The sequence below is a fragment of the Salvia splendens genome, chromosome 1 (assembly GCF_004379255.2).
Source record: "Salvia splendens isolate huo1 chromosome 1, SspV2, whole genome shotgun sequence".
In the NCBI taxonomy this organism is placed as follows: Eukaryota; Viridiplantae; Streptophyta; class Magnoliopsida; order Lamiales; family Lamiaceae; genus Salvia; species Salvia splendens.
In genome coordinates, this window is record NC_056032.1 from 446,879 (window position 1) to 471,229 (window position 24,351).

General features: G+C 36.4%; 4 protein-coding genes across 5 annotated transcripts; 2 read left to right on the plus strand and 2 right to left on the minus strand.

Annotated features, from left to right (window-relative positions):
* Positions 1 to 669: 669 nt before the first annotated feature.
* LOC121805990 (sugar transporter ERD6-like 7) lies at positions 670 to 3,603 on the plus strand. Its single transcript, XM_042206057.1, has 17 exons — positions 670 to 919; positions 987 to 1,049; positions 1,137 to 1,226; positions 1,318 to 1,377; positions 1,466 to 1,531; positions 1,618 to 1,683; positions 1,758 to 1,833; positions 1,906 to 1,970; positions 2,040 to 2,132; positions 2,210 to 2,290; positions 2,363 to 2,447; positions 2,523 to 2,566; positions 2,628 to 2,690; positions 2,775 to 2,888; positions 2,953 to 3,012; positions 3,098 to 3,212; positions 3,301 to 3,603. Exons 1-17 carry the CDS (start codon positions 764 to 766, stop codon positions 3,417 to 3,419), a joined length of 1,416 nt encoding a protein of 471 aa, XP_042061991.1. The 5' UTR covers positions 670 to 763; the 3' UTR covers positions 3,420 to 3,603.
* A 335-nt stretch (positions 3,604 to 3,938) lies between these two features.
* LOC121806002 (methyl-CpG-binding domain-containing protein 4-like) lies at positions 3,939 to 5,910 on the plus strand. The gene is made up of 2 exons (XM_042206067.1): positions 3,939 to 4,101; positions 5,216 to 5,910. Exons 1-2 carry the CDS (start codon positions 4,069 to 4,071, stop codon positions 5,633 to 5,635), a joined length of 453 nt encoding a protein of 150 aa, XP_042062001.1. The 5' UTR covers positions 3,939 to 4,068; the 3' UTR covers positions 5,636 to 5,910.
* Positions 5,911 to 6,095: 185 nt separating this feature from the next.
* On the minus strand, positions 6,096 to 8,779 carry LOC121792970 (exosome complex component RRP4 homolog). Of its 2 annotated transcripts, none has more exons than XM_042191140.1 (8): positions 8,657 to 8,779; positions 8,300 to 8,493; positions 8,122 to 8,223; positions 7,974 to 8,019; positions 7,697 to 7,786; positions 6,992 to 7,057; positions 6,839 to 6,907; positions 6,096 to 6,718 (listed from the first exon to the last, which is right to left on the minus strand). In XM_042191140.1, exons 2-8 carry the CDS (start codon positions 8,452 to 8,454, stop codon positions 6,263 to 6,265), a joined length of 984 nt encoding a protein of 327 aa, XP_042047074.1. In that variant the 5' UTR covers positions 8,455 to 8,493; positions 8,657 to 8,779; the 3' UTR covers positions 6,096 to 6,262. The 2 variants fall into 2 exon arrangements, with proteins under 2 accessions (XP_042047074.1, XP_042047065.1); XM_042191131.1 differs by having other exon boundaries at positions 8,300 to 8,486; positions 8,657 to 8,746.
* A 2,503-nt stretch (positions 8,780 to 11,282) lies between these two features.
* Positions 11,283 to 16,155, minus strand: LOC121806012 (RNA demethylase ALKBH10B-like). Its single transcript, XM_042206079.1, has 7 exons — positions 15,414 to 16,155; positions 13,186 to 13,316; positions 12,964 to 13,081; positions 12,539 to 12,655; positions 12,323 to 12,438; positions 12,085 to 12,239; positions 11,283 to 11,998 (listed from the first exon to the last, which is right to left on the minus strand). Exons 1-7 carry the CDS (start codon positions 15,937 to 15,939, stop codon positions 11,566 to 11,568), a joined length of 1,596 nt encoding a protein of 531 aa, XP_042062013.1. The 5' UTR covers positions 15,940 to 16,155; the 3' UTR covers positions 11,283 to 11,565.
* Positions 16,156 to 24,351: the final 8,196 nt, after the last annotated feature.

Sequence of the window (24,351 nt, forward strand, 5' to 3'; positions counted from 1 at the left end):
TAATGATAGAATGAAAACAAATGAATAAATGATTCTTGGGAGTTTTAACTGTGGTAGATGGAGATTCTGTGCAAATTGTTTAATTGTATTTACAGATCGATTTATGCCCAACTTCAGATATTTTGCAGTTTTGCACCATGTTTTATGGCTAACCTCTTTGCTGTAAAGCTAATAGTATGAAATTGTTTAATTTAACCATACACACACAAAAAGAGAGTTTTTAAATGCTTGTTGGGATACTTTCTTAATCATATTCTTGTCTGTTTTAGGTTTCTGCAAAAGTATCCATCCATTGCATGTGATAGTTATTTGTTGGTTTGTTTGAATCCAATCTTCATGTTTCATTAGTTGGCAACTTCACTGAGTGGGACTACTACAAGTGATATGGACATACAGAAGTACTTGATGGGAATCAAGATGTAAAAAAAAAAAGGCAACTAACTTTAACTGATGTTTACTGGCATCATCTCAAATCTCAATGAAGTAAAAACAAGACAAAATACTGTTTCTGGTAATTTTAGTGATAGTATCTTTTACTGATTAAGGCAAAGATCATTTTTGTTCTGAGTCATATTTGGGCCGGAGCGGATTTGGCAGTTGAACACTATGCTGAGGGTAGATCTGTCCACAAAATACAATTGTAGAGTTTCTATTTATAGTATGAATGAAGCATATAAGTCACCAGCCACAAACTCTGATCTGCATCTTCTTCTTGCATCACATCTCCAGCTTGGCTAGTGATCAGTGATACTAGAAAAAAGGCATGGCTGGTGAGCAAGACGTCGAGAGAGGCGGAGAAGAGAGTAGAGCTCCACTTCTTGCAGCAGAGCCCTCCAAAAAGAGCAGCAATGAGAATAGATGCATGGTGTACCTCAGCACATTTGTTGCAGTTTGTGGCTCTTACGCCTTCGGATCTTGTGTACGTTCTGTCTAATCTTCTCTCATTCGATAAAAGTTTTGTGCTTTGATGAATGGTGTTTTTGCAGATAGGGTATTCTTCACCTACTCAGTCTGCTATCAGAAAAGATGTCAACTTATCCTTAGCTGAGGTTACTTCAATTTCCAAACTAGGATGTCTTATCTTAATTTGAAGTTACAAGTTGGAAGGATTCAAGATTCGATTTTTATGAATGCAGTACTCACTGTTTGGCTCCATCTTGAATATTGGAGCAATGATTGGTGCAATCACATGTGGCCAAATCGCGGACAAAATAGGCCGTAAAGGGGTGAGTTTTTGTTGGGATCTAACTAATTGCATTCCTCATTAAGAATCTTTGATTTACTACAAGTTATTGTGATGAATTGAAATGCAAGCAGGCAATGTTAGTATCAAGTGGAGTCTGTTCGATGGGATGGCTATCGATTTACATTGCCGAGGTATGGTCCTTTACTAACCACAACTAGAATCTTGTAATAGATTCCAAAACCAGTTTCTTGATTCAGCGAACTATGATAATTTCCATAGGATGCACTGCTTCTAGACATTGGAAGATTGGCAACTGGATATGGGATAGGAGTCTTTTCTTATGTGGTAAAACTCATCACGTATTTTACGATATATACAGATATTGTGACAATCTAGGAATAGGCTAAATGTTGTCTCCGTTTGGTTACTAGGTTCCAGTATTCATAGCTGAGATCGCCCCCAAGGATCTGAGAGGAGCTTTGACAACCATAAACCAGGTGGAAAACCTTGTTTTGGATATAGGACTTGTTCCAAGAGTTAAGGTTGTTTCTCATCTTCTTTAACCTTGCAGCTTATGATTGTTACTGGGGTGTCTGTATCCTTCGTCGTAGGCACGTTTATAACATGGAGGAATTTAGCATTAGTAGGTAAGACATTCTAGTGATACTTCTTTTATGTTTATAATCTGTGTAGGAAACTCACTTGTAAAACCGGTGCAGGCATAGTACCTTGTGCTGTTCTTCTCGTAGGTCTCAGTGTCATCCCCGAATCCCCGAGATGGCTGGTAAGAATCCAAATCCACTGCTTCTTGTCTTAGATTAAGAAAACCATAACTCAGATGGCATTTGTCAAGGCAAGACAAGGAAAACACAAGGAGTTTGAGGCGTCTCTACGCAGACTTAGGGGAAAGGATGCTGATATATCAGCAGAAGCAGCCGAGATTCAAGTATGCAAAAACTCCCAAGTTTCATTTTGATTGATTTTCCACAATGAATATGAATATGAGAGTGTATAAATGGACAGGAAAATGTAGAAACACTGGAGAGGCTTCCAAAAGCGAAACTACTCGATCTGTTTCAAAGGCGATATCTCAGTTCACTCATGGTTACTCTTTGATCCTCTCTTATCTTCTATTTACTTCTGTTTCCATCTCTCTAACTACCATATGTGAAACAGATTGGAGTAGGATTAATGGTGTTCCAACAGTTCGGTGGAATCAACGGGGTCAGCTTCTACACCAGCAGCATCTTTGAGGCCGCGGGTGAGATATAAAACACGAAGTTATATTCTCCACAAAACTGCAATCTGACGTTGTGAATATAATGTTTCTTTGCAGGATTCCCATCCGACTTTGGAACCATAATCTACGCGGTTCTTCAGGTACCTCGTTGCATCATTTAGTACTAGGATTGAATGGGATCTAAGCACATTCCATCTGCAGGTGATAATTACCGCGCTAGCTGCTACTTTTATCGATAGAGCAGGAAGAAAACCTCTTCTAGTGGTAAGTATCAGTTAGCAACATCTAATGCTGTTTTTCCCATTGTCTTAAATCATTAAATGTAAGAAAATCTTGTTTTTCTTTCAGATTTCTGGATCAGGTCTTTTCCTAGGTTGTCTTTTGCTAGGGAGCTCATTTTATGTGAAGGAGTATGGAGTAGCATCAGAAGCAGCTCCAGCACTAGCTTTGAGTGGTGTAATGGTAAGTTAAGTTTCTCACTCTTTTTTCATGTAACAATACAAGAAAAATAACATGTTGGGTTTAGGTGTACATAGGGTCTTTCTCAGTTGGAATGGGAGCAATTCCATGGGTGCTCATGTCTGAGGTATGACACACCAACAACTCTTCTGAACTATGATTAACCAACATGTTAAAATTGAGACGACGAATCGGTTTTTCTTGCAATGCAGATATTCCCACTAAACATCAAGGGAGCTGCAGGGAGCTTTGCCACACTAGTGAACTGGTCTGGCTCATGGGCTTGCTCCTACACTTTCAATTTCCTAATGAGCTGGAGCACCTATGGTAACAAACATTTTGCATCACTTGTATCCGTTCGTTGTTGTGACTAAAGATCGACTAACAATGATGCAATGTGGATGGATTATTGCAGGCTCATTCATGCTTTATGCAGCAGTGAATGTACTTGCAGTTGTGTTTGTGATTAAGGTAGTGCCTGAAACCAAAGGGAGAACTCTGGAGCAAATTCAGGCAGCAATCAGCTCTTCTTAGAACAATCTCCAAACTTCCTCTTCCCCATCTTTGGACCTAAGAGATGAGAGATGTTGATGGTTTGGTTATGTTGATGTTGTATGAAATGGAAAGATAGCAATTTATTTGATGTATGTTTAAGTATTTTTTGTGATTGAAACTTGGAACTTCTTCTTTCATGAATCACAATCACACCCTTTAGTTATGTTATGATTTCCCTTTCCAAAGAAAAAAAAAAGAGTCCATAAATATGTATTCCATTTTCTTCTAATTTTATGTGTGAATAATGCCAAGTTGACAGATTCACAACCGAATCGTTCAACTTTTTTTCGATTTGAAGTGGTTCAATTTTCATGTGATTTTTATGTTCAAATCAACCTGAAATACAAGTCAATAGCCCAATTTTTAAAGCCCAAATATAGATGGCAGCAGTGTAGGTGACAATCGACGAATACTAATACAGTATGTGCCCTCTTAAATTCGAAATAAATTTAAACAAGAAATCTTAAAATATTACTGCAATTTGTTTTTGCAAATTAGGGTATTCTATTTTTCAAATAAAATAAATACAGCAGAATTTAATGAGGTATATTAATGAGGTAAATATACGCAAGTCCGTAGAGGACTCTCCGCCTGCACAAAAATTGCTGGGTGATTTGAAGCCGCTGATATGAAGAAGAGCCATCAATCTAAAAGGAAAAGGGTACTGTTTCCCTTTCCCCTTTCCCCTTTTTCTGCTACCGTTTTTCTATAGAATCTATGCCTGCATTCCGTTTTATGTACCTTTTCTCTATATTTTGTTCTTGTTCCTTTTCTTTTGAGGAGATTTTTTGCTGTGAACGAAATCCCTATTACATGTTCTTCTGCGTACTCTACACATTTGATTAAATGCTACTAACTCTACTTGATTCTTTTAATTCCTCAAATTGTTGTTTGTGAGAGGGAGAGAAGGGAGGGAAAGAGAGAAGACCTTTTCCCTTCCCTTGATGCTGTTCTTTTTCCGTTTGTTTGAAAAAATGCGTATTCTCCTTTTCAGTTTTGAACCATTGATTTCTGGCTGTTTGACACTGGCTTAATTATCTTGAAAACCATCAATATAATTTTGTAATGTCTGTATGAGAAAAATTGTTAGTACCTAGTAAAGATTCTTTAGACTTGGTTAGAGGGCCGGTAGCCGAGCTCAGATACACCTCACTGGTTGCCTTTCCACATCCCCAATATCCGAACATTGTGCATTTTTACATCATTATGTAGGGATTTACATTACTCTGAATCTCAGAGGGGAACAAAAATACTATTAGGAGGTGAATCTGAGCTCGAGGCTACCTGCATTTGATTGGCATTGCTTGAACACTAGAGTAATCAGGGCAGAAAATCTATACAAGGAGCCTTGGGATGTTACGATTTGTGTTTACTTATTTGAATCACTAGCTGGTGTGATATCAGTGTGATATCAGATATGGAGTAGTTATGAAGTCGAATTCAAGTAGTTTTTGGCGATTTTACTTGTGTTCCAATGGTTCCACAGCATGAACCACAAACAAACTGTGATGAGCCCGGCTGACCTCTGCAAGCGCCCTTTGGCCCTTGAGTAAAAAATGGTTGTTACTTATTACTCAAAACTTTGTTATGCGAGATGTGGCACATTGAGACCTAAACATGATAGTTTGTTGAGTTTAAGGGATCACGGCCTTAGTTGAGACTCTTTTCATATGTCTTTCTTGGTCGTAATTCAATCTCAAGTTGACTGATTAAACGCAGATTTCTAGATTTCTGATGTCCTGAATCTTTGAACTGATAATGCTTTGTTGTGACAGCAATCAATAAGTGGTAATGCTTTGGTTGACCTATGGAGTGTGCAGTGCGCGGAATGTTTCAAGTGGAGGTTGATTCCTACTGAGGAAGAGTTTGAAGAAATCAGAAGCAAATTCAGCGAGGACCCCTTTTTCTGCAGCAAGAAACCCGGTGTTTCATGCGATGATCCAGCTGATATAGAACGCGATGAAACCCGCACTTGGGCCATTCACAAGCCCGGCATTCCAAAAACCCCTTCCGGGTTCAAGAGGACATTGGTAATGCGAAGGGATTTATCTAAAATGGACTGCTATTATGATGCCCCCAATGGCAAGAAATTGAGGGCCTTGACTGATGTTAGCAAGTTCTTGGATAAGTTTGCGGAGTTCAAAAAGAACATCTCACCTGCTGATTTCAGTTTTACAAGTCCTAAGCTCGTGTAGGAGACAAGGTCTAAGATAACATCGAACCAAGGCTGACATCAACGGGGTTCTTTATTTTGTTTGAGCTGCAATTTGTGTTTCCCATTTGCAGTGCTTTACAATTAACGGGGATTTTAGGATCATGTTTCGTTGTTCATAGTGGGGGAGAAAGAAGTGTTCCAGATTTCGGTTCTGACATAGATGTGCATACTTGGTGATTGAATGTATGTTGCATTTGCAATTATGGTACTGTTATTTGTTGTTATTTTTATGAATTGAATTTGGAATTGGATTTATTTTTTGTTGAAATGCAGGGTAAGTAAAAAAATGACATGAAAATGGTTAATGAGTGGATGATCAACAATCTTAAACAAAAATGAGCACTCAAACCTCATCCTCTCTCTTCAACACTCAGATTTCAAGATTTCCATCATCATTTTCGCACTCAATAAAATCTTCCATAGGTAGATGCACAAGTTCATGAATAATAATCAGTAGAGCAAAGGTTCATGTAAACTCAAAGAAAATTTGACAGTGTTTTAGAAATGTGATGTATCAAAATTAGTTTTACAAAATGGCTTCTACCAATACTCAGTCTTTTACACTTCAACAAAGTGACAAAAACTTACAGACTGCTCCACCTATCTATCATCTCCTTTTTGTCGGCAAGCTTCGACGTTCTGCTTCTTTCTCAGCAACGATGACATAGAATTCTGCACCGAGCATCTCATGCACATCGAGATCCATAGACTTACTCAACTCCACAATTTCTGTGATAATTTCTACTGTAATCGTGAAGCCTAAAGTAGACAGCACTCGGATAGCGTTAGCTGATCTGCAAATATTTTGCCTGGTGTCCGGAGGAGTGTATTCTTCTTGTACTTCTTCATCGCCCATTGTGTTCCATGACTTCACTTTTTGTTGCTCGGATTTGTCCGACAGATCCTCTATCATATCATCTCGCACTTCAACATGTTCGCCAACCCAAACAAATCCATTACAACCAAGTATCAGGTCAATTCCGTATTGGTCTAGATGGTGAAAATGCTGTTTACGCCTTTTGACAAGATAAGGGGGTATTGTAAGCAATTGCCCTCTCTTGAGCTGTAACCAAAAACAAAAGGCAAAAGCAGAAAAATGTCCTAACTAGATTAGATGAGATAACCAACAATGTCAACAAACAATGAGCTGAACTCCTCATCGAATGTGGAATAACGTACTAACCTTTCCATATTTCTGGCTTCTTGCTTGTAGATGCAAGCAGCCGTCGTGTTGGAAGCCACGAACCTCAGCCTGAATCAAAGCATCCCTTGTTAGGAGACTAAAGGAAAATAGTTATTAGAGTTGCTAAGAAGTGTGAACTTTCAGGAGTCTTACACAGATGACATCATTCTCTTCAAATATGCTGCGCATATTCAGTTCGTCAACTGCAGTTCGTCGTCTCTGAAAACCAGTAGTAGATATTCATTCTCCATTATTAGAACTTACAAATAAAATTTACTTAGTAGGGGATAGGCATAGATAGTCTTATCGATGGTAAATATAATGTACTGCATCTTTAGAAGTAATAAAGAAGAAGGAAAGGAGGATGTGCTAGACAGATTAACTCGGTAGCAAAAAAAATGGTAGAAAACATTGTCAGGACTTGGATAAAATTATAAGAATTTAGGATATCCCTCTGTTCCAACTCCATTGGTTAATGCAATGACATTGAAATATCACAGGCATATCTGTTCCTTCAACGTGTTATGAAAAACAAGGGATATATCAGTCAATTGTTTCTGAAATAAACCATTTTTTTACATGAAAACATAACAAATATATTTGAAAAATCAGATAAAATAGGGAAGGAGCAACACACTATGACACTACACTGGCAATTAGTATAGATTTATGGCCCAAATAAAAATATTTTACATGAATATATAAAGAAGGTAGCTGTAGTTTGCCAGTAAACTCAATCATGGAATTGGATTCTTAATCCTAAAGATAATAGAAGTACAAATTCAGACCCTAAACATCACTAAATTTTTCCTACCCGAGGAGGAATAAAAGCTTAAAACAAGTATTGTGGATGGATACCTGGATGCCATCTGGTAAGTTCATTGATGAAAGCATCAGCACTGCATCCTGGCTGAAATTGATCTCCAGTTTCCACCGCTTTGGTGCAACCTTAACAGCAAAGATGGGTTCAAGATTACTTTTTCATAACTCGAGTAGTTGAAAGCAAAGGATGCATCGACTGAGCAATTACTAAAATCACATAAATATGATGATGAGATTGCTAACATTATGCGGAATTACGATCATATATCTGTACAAGCATCGTTAAACGTTGAGCAGTCAGAACATCTTTTACCTCAATAACACGGCCAATGATGATATCCCCAATCTCGGGCTTGTACCTACCATACAACAGCAAAACATGAAAACTCACACCAAAAGATACAATCTTCACTGACTAAAACAATAGAACCAAAGCATTCAGATAGTGAAACGAAAAAAACCTGGCCCTTAGAGGCCGGACATAGACAAGCTTGTTGACACGCTCCACAACTCCACATAGCGTGGCCACCAAGCGGTCGTTCATCTCGGCTGTGCCATGGCCCCTGCAACCCCCATCAAATTTAGTCCAAAAAAGGAAAATAACGTATGAGGTATTTAGCAGAGAGAGAGAGGGAATACTTGAGAATGGCGTCTTCATTATTGACGGAAATGTCGTCGGCGACGATGACAGAGGCGTCGGAATTGGATTTGGAGGAGAGAGATTCGAGCACCTCGAACGCTCTTTCGAATCTCAGTTTTTGACCTTTGTCGAGCGACAACTGCAGGCCTCTCATTTTCCGGGGAGAGAGAAAACCTTTGTAAAACCCTAACCCCTAATTGGAGATAGAGAAATTAGGGCAACTGTAATTACATAATGGCTATTGCAACTAACTTTTTTTTAACAGTAAAAACGCAAAAAACTTTCACAAATTGTAATAAAACCCGAGTCTTTATTGTATTTAAAAAACAAGTGAGAGAGAAGAAAAGAGAATTCACCTGCGTTCGTGAACAAGGAGAAACGAGGAAGAAGAAGAGGAGGGAGGGGTGCTGGAGTATTTTGGGCTTACAGAATTATAGGGATTCAAATTTCTAAGATTTAATAATTGGGCTACTAGTAACAGATCATATGTTTATATATATGTAAATTTTGTTGCGGCATGTTTATATATATGTAAAATTGTATTTTTATATTTTAATATATATTTTCAATTTGATTTGAATATTGTATAGTGTGTTTAGTGTATTTCAATTTTATAAGTTGTGCAATATTTTGTCATATAAATAACATGTGAGTTATGATTAAATTCCATTAAAATATTTAAATTTTGGAAACGGCATAAACCTGGTATATAATTTGAACTAATGAATCCTAGCAACATAAGTATTTTTGCTTACTCTATGCAAATGCAATGTTATGCGAACTCATACAAATCTGATTTGATTGAATTTAATTATTCAAATAATCATGCGCATTTATTCAAATAATTATTCAACATAGCTTCAATGATCGTATTACAAAATTAAACTTGAATCTTTGGCTTACACATAACACATTTATAGTTTCTGATACAAAACCACAGTTTTGCAGCATGTGAAACTTGATAAAAAAAACAATAACAAAAGGACAAGAACCAATGACATACTCCACAAAAGAGCATCTTATTCTGAATATCACATAGAAAATTCAAAGTAATAAGCAATGAATGAATCAATTAAGGCTGTAGTTTCTGCCCATGGCCTTCTTCTTCCTCTCAATGAACGCCTCCGACTTCTCATTTATGTTGGACGCCACATTCAGAAGAGGCCAATGCCTCCTTGTTTTCGCCTCATCCATCGCTATCGTTGCATCTTCATCATCACTCCCACTACCTTCTTCCTTTCCCTCGCTTCCCTTAAACGAAACACTCTTATGCTCCTTATCTCTCTCTCTTTTGCCCGCACCATCTTGAGCATGTTTGCTCTCTTCACCACTCACAATTAGGCCATCTCGAGCTCTGAGATCGTGGTTGAACTCAACCCCAATCTCAGACCCCTCGACATACACTGGTCGAGAGGAAGGAGGTGCAGGGAGCGCAGGGGGGCGCCTCAGCGCCCCAAACACGAGCCTGAAGAGGCGTTGGCAGATGCCTGAGGGCTGAGGACTCCTCTCCATTTCTGATCTTGATTTGTGATTGGAGAAGAGGGATGGATATGAAAACAAGAAGATTCTATTCTTTGTGGAAAAGCAAAATGGGGTGATGGTATCTATCTATGAGTACTACTTGTGATCCATCATCTCTTTCTCCACAATATATGTATAAAATGTTTTTCATGCATTGATGGATAGGGTGAATTATTTGGTGGTTTTATAGTCAAAAAAGGCATGAGAGACAGCTTTAGAGAATCAATATCCACCTTCCTTGAAATATGCTTCATTCTCTAATAGGAAAAACACTATAAATTGTGTGTATTATATTGGGAACAACTGTCTTTAATTAATCAAACATCATGTGATACACATACACACGCATGTATGAAATAGAATACGAGACGTATAAGTACAAATGTGAATGCTGCTGCAGTGCAAAGTAATGGATGAGCCGAATATATAGCATCCACTTTTTTTAGTTAATTTTGCATAATTAAAACAGAATCAAGAATAATTCTTCCACCAGAATTCCTTAAGAAAAAAGAAAGATAGTACTATTGATAAAATATATAAGTATTAAAATTGCAGTAATGTTTTTCACCGTGTTTCAGCTTGTGTAAAATACATGTATAGATATAGATTACTTGAGAATTTAGCTAGTAATCTTTCGTCAAAAAATGTGACTGAAAGCAAAGTGCATAGAATCAACAAAAGCCAATTTATACCCACATTTCAAGTGACACTGTTCATACCCAATAACCAGATCGATCCAATTTGATTCATGTTCATGGAGTATAATGGAATTGTTCAGAAATTGTGTAAATTTTACAAATTCTACACAATTTTTGAACCGTTGCAATTTTATAACTGTAATAACAAGACTCGAATTTTGTACTATCAAAATTTTGTATGTATTAGTAGTTAAATTATTTTCTAGGTATAACTTGAATGTTTTAATAAAGGAATAAAGATTATAAATTTTGTTAGAGATATTTTATTTCCGAGTTCAGGGGGTTGTGGATGATGAGAAAGGTAAGGAGGTTGCGGTGTCCAATCAAGAGGAGGATGAAATCGGAGACGTTGGTAGTGACGATGGAGGTGGTGGGAGCCCGAACAAAGACAACCTTCGAAAGCGGTTGGCTATGGAAGAAGATGATGATTTGAATTGGGATATTGAGGATAGAGATGAACCGGCGAAATGAAAGCTTCAAAGCAGATAAATTGATGTTTAGTAGTGTAATTCAGAATTTGCAAATTGGAGAAAATCAGAAAATGTTATTCAGGGATACAAAAAGGCTCCAATGAAATATCAGGACATTTCATTTCAGTTCATGGTTTACTGTAAACCAGATGTAGACTAGACAATGTAGTGTTTTTATTACAAGAAATACAGCGCTCAGTTGCAAGAAACTTGACATTTTCCCACAAGTAGTGCTACCATGAACAATATAGTGGCTAATTCCAGCTATTTTAGTTAAGTACACTTTGTGAAAATGAGTGAAAGGAGCCATAAATATAGTAGTAATCCCAAAAAGAAAGAAATTCGATACAATATTTGACCCTCTGTGATATACTCTTAGCTTCAAGCTCAACTATTTCCGGAGCCTCTAGCCATTTCACCATGACCACATATATATGTAACCAACATTAACACCTATAGCCGTCTACAAGCAACAAAGAGAAGAAGCAGAATCTCGTTCCTCACCAAATTACTCCAGAAAATGCAATATATAAAAACTCAACTTACACCAATTATATCTTTCAAGAGTTGTTTGTCTCAGTTCTCAGGCTTATTAGCGTCGGCTGGAGGAGGTAGAGACAGAAACCGTCCTCTCTGGGCACGTGGTGGGAGATGTTTTGCATGCTTCCGCGAACCACCGTTCCATGGCAAGAATACCCCAGTACCGCCACGTTGGATCTTTCTAGGGTTCACAATCACCGGGCGCATGGGGGCGGCTGCTAACACTACCATGGGAGAACGGATGAGGCCCCATTTGGGCATCATATTCACTGGCCCATAACTATTTGTCATAGGGACCCCAGGTTGCCAAAGAGTCATTGCTTTGGACGAAGTGGTCATCTCTGACGATGCATGGCTTTCTACCTCTGCTCGGACCCTGAAGAAAGTGATGCTCACCCTCTTGTTTGGAGAGGAGCACATGACGTGTCTTGCTGTATCCGAGCTGTTTCCCCTCATCACTAAAACAGACCTGAGAAAACTTCTCGAGTTAAAACCGTTGCTTCTTGTTACAATAGATAGAGTAGACTATTTGAAACTTTCAACCATCATACATACCCTTCTTTTAGAGAGAGCATGAGAGGCCCTCTGTAATTTCCTTCACCATCGTTCACAAGCATGCGGCCGAAGGCCATTGTTGATTCAGAGAGGAGGAGGGTAGAAAGAGGCTGCTCCAGGTGGGGTGGTTTTAGAAAAGGCTGAGAGTATTCCCCCTACAAAACAATACAATCACAAATTGATGGACAGTATAATTGTACTGTTGATCAAGAGTCTAAAAACCAGAATGCATAAATACCTCATCAAAGAAGTTGATGACGCAGCTGTTTGGTTTCCTATTATCTGGGAGCAAACGCCACTGAATCAAGTGATCAATTACACCTTGGAGAAGAGCTGGGATCGGCTCAATATAGTCTGCAAATAAATTTACATACCGAACATCAAAGCAAAAAAGTTATTATTGGGACAGCAAGCAACAGAGTTGTACTATATACGAAAACGAGACTTGTCATACTTCTTTGGAAAGTATTTGTGTCATCTTTATTAACGTGTCCGAAAATGGGAATGCCAAGCTGAATCAGCTCTCTCTTGTTTCCCTTAGTCTGCTGATTATATAAGATGAAGGTTTCTCCTGTATTAAACAAGACCGGGTAGATGATGAAGAATAGTTGCATTTTAAAGAAGACTGTGATGTGTAAATCAAGCTGTCTAGCTCATCTATATAGGATAATCTTCAGCATCTTCATCTATTGGCTAAAAAATAATTAAAAGGTAAACATTATGTGCGATCCATATTAAATAATTTTATCTGAAAGTAAAAACAAATGCCCAAACCTGCTCAAGCAAACCTATAGAAGATGCCCTTTACAATCTCATAACTTCCGCCCAAAAGGAAACAACTAGTTTAACTATAAAAGCATCACGAATCACGGGATCCACCTGACAGTTCACCATTCTGACCAGCAACTCGGAGTTCATTAACAAAGTCATTCAGTTTAGATAGCTCAGTATCAGTGAATATGTCGTCATATAGCTTAAGACCTCGGACAACATTCACCTGCAAATTTTGTGAAAAAACCATTAGTTACCCTGCTTGCCACAGAAGCATCTAGAACTTCCCACGAAAGAATAGAGTGGGAACAGCAATGAGGAAATACTTGCCATGTGCCCTTTCACAGGTTCCTTTGCCACAAAACCTTTTGTCATCTTCATCTGGGCACGGCGTGCCTCACACTGTTCATGGTTAGAACAGATATCAATAGGTTCTGAGAAGGGTTGCACTTCCTGAGACCCTGCATTTCATATCACAAAAAGGATTGATTATGCAATAATCAAACACAACATTAAACTGAAGTGAAGAAAACATTCCCTTGTACAACTGGTGGGCTCAAAGAGATAAAAGCTTCCTGTAATTCTTCCCATCCTGGATGTAGAAACAACCACCATTCTAGTTGTCACTTTCTCAATCATGCATATACAAATTTATTTGAGTAACCATGAGGTTCCTTCATTCAAACATTCTAAGCCATTTTCATATTCTGATGTTCTTGGTTAATTTAAGTAACAACTATGTTACTTCAATTTAACAATCGCTAAAAATTATGTATTTGAGCATGATAAGTGTCCTTAGCGTTTCAAAAGGTTAGCTAAAATAAAACTGGAAATCGAAACATTATATCCAGACAGTAACATAACCAAATTGAATTACTATTCCTAAGGTATCATGCTAAAGAAAAGATGAGAAGAGCAGAAATATCAGGCATGAGAAAGACAAGGCATGCCATTCTCAAAGTGTTTAAAACGCCATCAAAACTAATATATCATGCCATCCTCGTTAAATGGTAGCTACTTCGACTGAAATGCAGTACACAATAAATATTAAATGGTTATTGCATCTTTACTGCATCTAATGTTGTTGGGTTACCAGACAGTTTATGGAAAGTATCTTGAGTTTTGAGAAAATTAAGTAGCACATAATTGTACATAATTAGAACTGCACTTCTAAAAGTGAGGTGACCCTTTAATGAGAAAATTAAGCAGCACATAATTGTAGCCCACTTGCGCTGCAATGAGCGGAGCCAACAATATCCATCGCTACTGCCGCTCGGTGTTCATAAAGATGCATTCATTTCTCTTGGAACTAACGAATTGCGGAATAGTGCTTACAAATTACAACTGCACTTCTAAAAACTGTAAAGTTGTGCTGCCACAGAGAAAAAAAATGATTATTTTTATGTCCTTTTCCTGATGTATTCCCCCCCTGGACTCTTTTCCCATGTTGGTAGTACTCAACTTAGAAAATAACAACTAAATAAAGAAAGGTGGAGTAATTGAGTTTTAATGTATAGAATAAAACAAATAATACTCCATATAACATCATTTTAGAAACATTCTGAGCATTTTGCTAAGAACAAAAAGATACGATGACATATATTTGCTGTACCAAGCAAGAGCTCCACTAACATGCCCAGACAAATTTTAGAAAAGAAGGAAAAAGGTAGCACCTTTTGTAGAGCACTGAATATTGAATGGGCATAATTTTTTTGGGACTTTCCTTCATTGAAATAAAAACTTTTAATAGTCGCACATCTGCTCTCGTCCATTACATGCCACAATTGGAACATATTTGACGGACCAAATAATATTCCATATTCCCACTGAAAGTATCTAATCTACATGTGGCGAGTTGACTCACTCGAGTTGCACGAGTTAGACACAGCGAGAGCCCCTAGAATCAAGGAAGAGTATCCGATGATAAGAAGGGAGGCAGTGGGCCACCCACAGGGCGACAAAACCAACTAGTCGCAGCCACGCCGGCTGAAACGTTGGCGCAGCCCCCTCATCAAATAAGTCAAAAGAAAAAATAATGTAAGTGGCACCTCACGCATCTCCAGGTGGACCTTCAATTAATGATCAATTTCTGTTCCTGTAACCAACTCTGTTAGGTTGCTATCCTGCAGTCTTCAACTAACTCTATCACTTCCTCGATTTTCTAAACAATCCTCGGGAAAATAACAACCGATTTAGCCCCCGTACAAAACGGTTCCAGATAGTACTCACTACTTAATTTATGAATTGGATCTGGTTTGAAGATGAACTGTATATTTATGAAGATTACAGATTTCGCTTTAAACTAGTAAATGACAACTTGTAATTACTAAGCTAATAAATCACTTTAGCATTAAAATTCACAACTATGAAGTAAGGTGTGAATGGCAAGATTGGTTTTCTATTCTGTACAATCGAATTGACAGCGAAATCAATTGAAAATTTGATAAGAGTTGAATCAAATTATAAGATTTAATCTGGAACTTGCGAGGAAAAAAACAGAGACGAGGAGAATGGATTCGACTAATAGAAATCTAAGATCTAAGAACCGGAAAGGTTACCTGTATCTGTGATCTCCGACGAGAAATCTTCGTCGACTACTTCACCTCCGCCATTATCATTACTCGCCAACGATTTTTCCTGATTATTGTCTTTCTGTTTCTCTTCCCCCTCGATCGCCGCCGCGCAACCACCCTGAGCCTTCGTCACCTCCACGTCATTCTCCGATCTCTTCTTCTCCACCACCTTCTTCAGCTCCGCCGCCACGTCGGCGATGGAAAAGTACTTCTGCATCTGAAGAATCGGAATCCAATTCAACCTCCGCTGGTGAATCGCCGCGAAAGCCGATTCGTACGCCGCCCCGTCCTCCAGCTGCGTCAGGTGGCCGCACAGCGCGTCAATAATCGCGTTCGCCGCAGCAAACTCGCCGCGGAACCAGGCGATAATGGCGTCCTTGGCGAACGCCTCCGATGCCGCCGTCATCATCGGCAGCTGAGGCTGCTGAACCACCGCCGGAACCACCACCGGTTTGAAGGCCGCCCGATCGGCCTGTGCTGCTGGTGCTGCTACGCCCACCGCCGGCGGCATTCCGAACAACCTGGTCAGCGTATAGCTAGAAAAATCTCAGGTGAAGAAACAAAAATAGATAAATCGTGATTGCTCTGAATCGATATGTTTTAGTTTCAGATTTTGATAGTTGCGTTGTGTATGTAAATTTGGCTTCTAGAAATCTAACTGAGAAATGTATTCGTCTAGAATTTGTAGAGAGCGGAAAAAAGCGCTGAGAAGAGAAGAGAAGGTGGTGATGAAAGCGAGGGTTTACGTGGATTTATATGCGCGGTGGAAATGTCCGCACCCGTGGGGACAATTTGCTGACGTGCCAGAATTATAGTAAATCACAAAATGAGGTGGCAATATTAATTAACGCTAATTGCAGTGTATCTAATTAGATTCAAATTACCCGTGATAAATAATTTAATACGTTCACTTTATTTCTTCTGGCGCCATTAAATACGTCGCATTCGACACTGTTAAATGTGATTTTCTGTGAGTTTATAATTATTTATATTTACAATTTGCCCTTTTTAGAAAATGCAAACCATTAAAAATGTTTGGGTTCTTTATAGATTAGAGTCGATTATTAGTATTCATACGAATGAACTTGATCAAAATATGTATTAATTATAGGTGATATTGTTAATTTATACAGTACACTAGTGCAAAATGAATTAAATTAACGGCGTTAAATATTTAATAAACGTATTACCGAATCTACCGTGCGAATTAGCAATCATGACCAGCTAATCGATAGTATATAATATAAATTTATTAACTTGACGAAAAAGTTATTACCTCATCACATCCTTACTTGTCGGATTCCCGAGACTAAGAGCACCTGCAACACATCTCGCGGGTGTCTCTTATCTCGTCCCTCCGAGACGAGACGGACGCGGGACGCGTTGCAACGTCTAGTCACCATCCCGCCGAGACGCCCGTCCCACCGAGACGGATGGCGAGCCGTCTCGCCACGCGCCTGCGCTAGCGCCACGAGTGACGCCCACTTGCCAGCCCGCGAGTTGGCTTCGTCACGCTAATGTAATAAATCATTTTTAAAAAAAATTGAATTTAAAAAAAATTAAAATTAAAATTAAAAAACGGTAATATGACCGTTCAACGGTCATTTTAAAAAAATTATTTTTTTATTCTATAAATGCTCTTCTTTCTCACACATAAACACACATCTATTCTTCTAAAATCATCTCTCTTTCCTCTCCAATTTTCATCTCAAATCATCTATTTTATTCTTCTCCCTAATTTAATCCATTCATGGATCTATTTGAGCAAATGCGTCGAATAATGAAAGAATCGCTTGAAGAAGATCGACGTACGGAGGCGGAGGAAGCCGCGCCGCCCCAACGACGATCCCGGACTTACATCCATCGTAACCGGGAGGAAGCCGCCGCAAGGTTAGTACGCGACTACTTCTGTGATAACCCGGTATGGGGAGAGACCTACTTCCGTCGCCGTTTCCGCATGCGGAAACTGCTATTTCTGCACATCGCAAATACATTGGCAGCCAGGGAAGAGTTCTTCCAAGAAGGGTTCGACGTCGTCGGCCGTCCCAGTCACACGACGCTGCAGAAATGTATTGCTGCAATCCATCTGTTTGCTACTTGACAAACGGCGGATTTGTTCGACGAATACCTCCACATTGGAGAAAGCACCGGGAGAATGTGCTTGATGAACTTCTGCAAAGGCGTCCGGCAAGCCTTCACCGACGAATTTCTCCGGAAGCCAAGCACCGCAGATTGTCAGTTTCTGCTCCACCTTCACGCAGAAGTGCACGGATTCCCCGGGATGCTTGGCAGCGTCGATTGCATGCATTGACAATGGAAGAATTGCCCTGTGGCGTGGAGGGGATCATACACGAGCGGCCACAAAGGCACCCACCCCACTGTTATACTCGAGGCCGTTGCCGACTACCGGCTATGGATTTGGCATGCGTACTTCCGGGTCCCCGTATCGAACAACGACGTCAACGTGCTCAACCAATATAACCTCTTCGCCGAAGTTTTGGGTGGTAAAGCGTCGGCCATCAACTTCATCGCTAACAATCGGCGGTATAAAATGGGTACTATCTTGCCGATGACATCTATCCGAAGTGGCCAATCTTCGTGAAGACGTTCAACAGACCGGTGAATGAAAAACATGCTCTCTTTGCGCAGAAGCAAGAGGCTGCTCGCAAGGATGTGGAGAGGGCGTTCAGGGTTCTCCAAGCGCGCTTCAACATTATCAAAGCCCTGGCTCGTACGTGGTTTATGGAGAATATGGTCGACATCATGTATACGTGCATAATCTTGCACAACATGATTGTCGCCGACGAAGGCCCTGAGGCGGGAAGTTGGTTCGACCCTGAAACCCTCGGAAGCTCTACCGCAAGTAGTCCGCCACGCAGTGGAGTGCATCCGTCTATGCAAGATCGGTTGTCTATTCGGGCAAGGACACGTCATTCTACCGCCCACGGCCAACTCCAAGATGATTTAATGGAGCACATTTGGGCAAAATTTGGCAACCGGTAGACGCACATGATCTTTCTTCTGCTTCTTTGAGCTTTGAGATTTTGAATTTAGAGAGAGTGAGCGGAAGAAATTAAATTATGTATTTTTCATTTTTTTAGGATTTTCAATTATTTTTTTTTTAATTTTTTAGAATTTCAAGTTGTAATTTTATTTTATTTAATGAAGTGTGTTTTTATTAATTGAATTTGTTGGAAATAAAAATAAAAAATGAAATTGAATGAATAGTTAAGGGATGAGATGGTTAAGAGACATATAAGAGATGGATGGTTGCAGGTGTTGTCTCTTAGTTAAGAGATGGAGTGAAAAGTACAGTGGGGCCCATGAATAGTTAAGAGATTAGACGGTTAAGAGACGGATAAGAGACAGCATTGCGGATGACCTAAAGCGTAATTTGGAAAAAAAATAGTACTGTCATTTTTAAGCATATGGAGTACTATACTGTATTTGAAAATTAACAAAATTAAACCAATATGCAAAATATATATAAAAAAATTTTATTTCAGTTTTTAGGAACATTCAAAGTTTCAAACAGTGCACACTGGAAGGCCAATTATTTTGCTAGAAAGTATAGTTGGCATAATCATGATTAAGGTTAATACCTGTCAAGTGTATCAGGACGAAACTACCTTCTTTACCATCCAAATTAATTACTTGTCTTCATTTACAAAAATCATTACATATGGTTTGATATTAAGCTCATGTATAGGAATCGCTTATGACACATTTACATACTTAATTACTTATAGTAGTAGAAAAGAAATAGATGACATCCATTTCAATAGTAATACAATTAAGAATTTAAGAGTAGCACAAGGACCCCTAAAGTAAATGCAGTGGACATGTGTTCATAAATATATTTGTATCTACAAACACAAATTAGTTAAAAAGCGTATTATATGATTCGTAAATAACTAAATGAATCAATATCTACATAGTTGACTATAAATGAATCAATATCTACATAGTTGACTATTATGCTTCCACTTTTTTTTGTTTTCGGATGGAAATTGTTTAATTTATATGTTTTCACTTTTTTTTGTTTTATGTGAAAATTATGAGGCTATTATGTATATATATGTATATATATTCACATATTCGAAATCAACCAATAATAAATTGGATATGATAACTTTTATAAAAAATGTATATCTTGAAAAGACACATCAATAAAATTTACCATAAATTATATACAGCATGAATACACACCCAAAACTTCAAATAAATTGTAAAAATCTACCGTAGATTGAATGGGGCTTCTAAATACACCGTCACCACTCACCACCCGTAAAATCACGTGAAATTTATGAGCAATATATAGTTAGCTATTAAAATTTGAATAATTAAACTTTTAATGAATTATATAAATATTATATTGTGAAGTGTATATAGTTTTCGCTATTTATTTTATTATTGTTAGGGATAGATTTAACAATTGTGTAACGAATGTCCTGAAAAAGAATATAGATATACTTAGTATTTACATGATATTTATGATTATTAACACTTTGTTTTGATTAATTTAAATGTTTACTAGAAGTATTTCAATTACTTCATTATATAAATATAGTTTAAAAATTAATAAAAGATGAGAAGACGTGAAAATGGAGTATGAACAAGGTTGCGAGGACCACATGGGTCAACATGAGCAAGCATCGCCGTGCAACCCATGCTATCTAGGCAACACAACATTAATAATTGTTCAAAAATGTTAATTTTTTTTATATAATGGATTAGTAGCACGTTAAATTTTAATGCTCGAAAATCGAAATTAGATTATTACATTTGATCTTTTGTTACCAAAAGTGGCTCGCTGTTTTGTTCCAAATACTTTTCCATTAAAGTAAAAGTGGTTTTCTTTCGTTAAAATTGATGTGAATTTTTATTCACTTTCTAAGCATAATAATTTATTTAAAAGTAAGATGTTGTTAAAGCAACTTTATATAGAATTTATTCCAAAATACTCTACACCAGCTAATATGATTATATCAACGCATTTGGAATCAGGATTCGTTAATCTTGATATTAAATGTAGATATTCTATAACTTTATATAGTTGAAATTTGAACTTAATTGTAATGCTTCAAATTCATTGTTAAATGCAAATAGTGTTACGTTAGTAGGTAAAAAACACTAACTTAGAATATAATTCAGTAAAAATTCATCTTTATTTTATTTGTCACATAAATACATTAATACATATAATGTTTTTTAAAAATATATTATGCGAAAAAGAATCTTTCTCTAGGAACAATATATGTAAAAGATGCGTGCCGTGCTTGATTTTATTTTTAAATGACATTGGTTTGTAAAATAAACCAAGGATAGACTTTATTCTTACTTTTGGGGCTGTGTTTCTTTTTATGAAAATTAAATTTTAAATAATTATTTCGAAATGAATACAAAAAAAAATCATTTACCAAAAAGCTATGGAAAAGAAACAAATGCTTAAATATTCCAACAAAAGAAAATATATTTATCAACAATTAGATTCCATATTCCTATTCAAAATTTCGGAACTTTGTAGATTCCTTCTCTTCTAGAATTAAATACTATCATGGATTCCTAGCTTGTGGTGAATAGAGTGAAGTGAACTTATATTGTTGTAAACCATTTGAAAATTGAAGTCTTTTTCCGAAAATCAAATAAAACTGAAGGCTGTCGTTAAGTTGCATTCGCATCAAATTGATATATTTAAAATAGTTATAACGAGAGAAATGGATCAATAATGTTACTTAACCAATTAAGAAATAGATCAATAATGTTTACCTAAAAAAGATAATGTTAATATAAAATGTAAATATGTAAGAAGGATGGATGGAGTATTAAATACAAATGATAAAATGATTATTTGGTCGATTCACTATTGCGGTAGTGATTCTCCTTTATCCATCCATTGTCTTTTTACTAACTTTATATATTCGCTTTTAGGTATTAAATAAACGATGGATGATGAAGAATCGTTTTAGCAATAAATATGGACCATCCAATTTTCTCTCATCGCTAGTTCTCTTTTATATATTAGGGTAAAAAGCTTGATATATTGGGGGATACCATGTGGTTTCACCACCTCCACTGTCTACCTAATAATATGACACAAATCTAATTTTTGCAAACTATTATTGGTGTTCGTTGTTTTCTTTATTTTTACTTCCTCGAATATTATTTTTCCTCTGACAATATTGGCACTTACTAATATAGACCCTTGTTCGATTTCTTTGATTGAATAATGAAGATTACAAAAAAAATTATTATAGTATATGTGAACATCGATTGAAATTTTAAAAAAATGATTATAGTATATGTGAACATCGATTGAAATAGTTCCAAATTGTACTTGACCAATATTAACAAACGTGGACAAGCTTAAATCAAGAATATTGACGGCTAAATGTTGGTAATGTATTTCTCAATAATTAATGTTCATAGAATTTAATTCGACAAAGAAGGCTATAAGCAATATGTACAATCATAAAAAATAATTCAATGTTTTAGTTGGAATTGGTCTCTCTATGTATATATAGTCTCTATATATTTATTAGTATATGGAGATGATGTGCACGGTATTCATTTGAAAATTATAGGAGTGACATCTTACTTCATCATACAATAATATTATTTTGTATTTGGTGACAATTTGGCCATGTCAATAAAGTTGGTGGCATGGAAGGTATGAATGGGCTTTTTATTAAAAAAAATTGCCTACTTTTTACTTTCCATGTTTTGAAGCACCAACTAAGTTTGACAATGCTATACTATTCATTAAAAAGATGTATCCTCTCTTGCGTTATCTGACAAATATGGGAAATTAGTGAGTGGAAATCTATAGTATATAAATATACAGTAGCAATATAAATTATCCTATAATGTGTAGTGTTTTTTTGGGATAAATAATCAATCAATTTTGTATATTCAATATAGCAATGTTTTAGAAACATTTACCCATGCATGTTAGGTAAACATATGCTCATTTGTTCTTGTTCGTATGTTTTGGGATACTTGTTGAGTAAATCATATTTTCAAAACATAAAGTAATTTCCTAACAAACTCACAATAATTATGCAATGTTTGCAGCTTGCAAATAAATAAAAAAATACTTCCGATTAGAATAATAATCTTCTTACTTAAGGAAATTCCATTACGTGCAAAGCACCACAAAATTTTTAATTGGGATGATAAAGGAACAATTTCCAAATTAATAGATTTAAGAGGCCGTTTAATATGAAAATCAATTTGTATATCGTCTCACACCCACCATAATCAAATCACAATATTCTTCGAAATTAATTAATTCGATAAAATCAGGACGATATCTTCCGACCTGAACAATCTCATCAATTTTGTTGCCATTGTTCACGGAAATAATTTTACATAACTACTTCTCATGAATTTCACGTGCAAACAAATCACTATTCTCTACTTTGTTCTTTCAAATCTCAACATTTTTTTATTAAATTGTTAATTGCTTCAATTGCCTTTGATAGTAAATAAAATTAAATAGAAAAATTACGACCAATATACATAAATGATATCTAGATGTGAGATTTTTGTATTATTAGATTATAAGATGTAATTAATATTTAACTAACTAAGAATTGAAAATGAAGACATTAGTTAGCAATCTAACATGACCCTAAGTGAATATTTGTATTATTAAATTAATTACAAGACGTTGAGTTAGAAAAACTAAGTTATATGTTCGCCAAAAACTAGAAAGTGTGTTTTCGATTTTCACAAAAAGATTAAAATATGAAAAAGGTTGTGATAAATTAGTCAGAAGCTATAAATAAAATGAAAAATAAAATTCCTCTAGATTATACTTATTTTTTAAGAAGTATATGTGAGTAAACAAACTACAAGAGTTTACATAAACATCATTACAAAATTCTTATAAAGTGTCTCTTGCAAAACTCGAAGGGAAAGAACATAAACATTAAAATAGGTGTATTTAAATTAAACTAGCTGACTTAGGTCAATTATTACCTTTTAGCATATATAATCGGGTCTTCTCATGATATAATAGGAGTATAAATTAACTGAGACAGACGATAGAACAGAGTGACTTGTACCACACATTTTCTATATACATGGATCATTGACCTCTAACTTATAATTTAAAATTAACAATATAAAATAGACAAAACATCAGTTTTTAATAGATCTCCAGATGCTAAATAAAAATTATTAATATGATGCTAGATCCCTTCACAAGGATAAATTAATTTTGGATTCTAAGTTTAAACTTTCATAATTTCTTTATAATAATAGTAAATGCTTGAGTACGAGAGAAAGTTCAACATATACACTTAAACTCAACAATAGAGTTAAAAGATCGACACTTTTCTTTTTAGTTTATTCCAACTAAGATGACACAATTCTATTTTTGGTAATTTTTCCTCTCCAATTAATACACCCAACCACTTTTTTTCTCTCCAATTAAATATTCAACTCTCTTTCTCTATCCAATTAATCAAATTAAACAACAACTCCTCAAATCTCGGACCGGTTAAGAAATGTGTCATCTTAGACAGGACGGAGAGAGTAATATTTTTAACTATAAGTATGTTATAAAAATGAATTATGATATGAATCTTGACTTGGCCCAATTAATAATCTCTCTCTATATATATATTAGATCATTATTGATACACCTCCAGTATAGCATATATATGTTGTCATTGTGTATTTTAATTATAGGTGCTCTGTTCAGGAACCCTGTAGACACCATTGAATATTCGTGTATATATAAATATGAATAAATGTACGCATGATCAAAGATGAAACTGGGACATTACAAGTTGTGTAACTTTTTCAAATGTAAAATATTCGAATTATACTATATTAGTTGACTTAATTAGTTGAAAATTTAGTTTGTCGCTTTCGTATTACTGGTTAAGTATAATATTTTTTTATCAATTGTGTA

Excerpts from the sequence above, each read along its gene's own strand:
- LOC121805990 (XM_042206057.1), top strand. The coding sequence starts at position 764 with ATGGCTGGTGAGCAAGACGTCGAGAGAGGCGGAGAAGAGAGTAGAGCT. Across the intron at positions 1,227-1,317 it reads ACAAAATAGGCCGTAAAGGG|GCAATGTTAGTATCAAGTGG; the intron begins GTGAGTTTTTGT and ends AAATGCAAGCAG. Across the intron at positions 2,448-2,522 it reads CAGCATCTTTGAGGCCGCGG|GATTCCCATCCGACTTTGGA; the intron begins GTGAGATATAAA and ends GTTTCTTTGCAG.
- LOC121806002 (XM_042206067.1), top strand. The coding sequence starts at position 4,069 with ATGAAGAAGAGCCATCAATCTAAAAGGAAAAGG. Across the intron at positions 4,102-5,215 it reads ATCAATCTAAAAGGAAAAGG|CAATCAATAAGTGGTAATGC; the intron begins GTACTGTTTCCC and ends TTGTTGTGACAG.
- LOC121792970 (XM_042191140.1), bottom strand. The coding sequence starts at position 8,454 with ATGAGAGGCCTGCAGTTGTCGCTCGACAAAGGTCAAAAACTGAGATTC. Across the intron at positions 8,020-8,121 it reads GTCCGGCCTCTAAGGGCCAG|GTACAAGCCCGAGATTGGGG; the intron begins GTTTTTTTCGTT and ends GTTGTATGGTAG. Across the intron at positions 6,908-6,991 it reads AAGAGAATGATGTCATCTGT|GCTGAGGTTCGTGGCTTCCA; the intron begins GTAAGACTCCTG and ends GCTTTGATTCAG.
- LOC121806012 (XM_042206079.1), bottom strand. The coding sequence starts at position 15,939 with ATGCCGCCGGCGGTGGGCGTAGCAGCACCAGCAGCACAGGCCGATCGG. Across the intron at positions 13,082-13,185 it reads AACCTGTGAAAGGGCACATG|GTGAATGTTGTCCGAGGTCT; the intron begins GCAAGTATTTCC and ends CAAAATTTGCAG. Across the intron at positions 12,439-12,538 it reads CACAAATACTTTCCAAAGAA|ACTATATTGAGCCGATCCCA; the intron begins GTATGACAAGTC and ends ATTTATTTGCAG.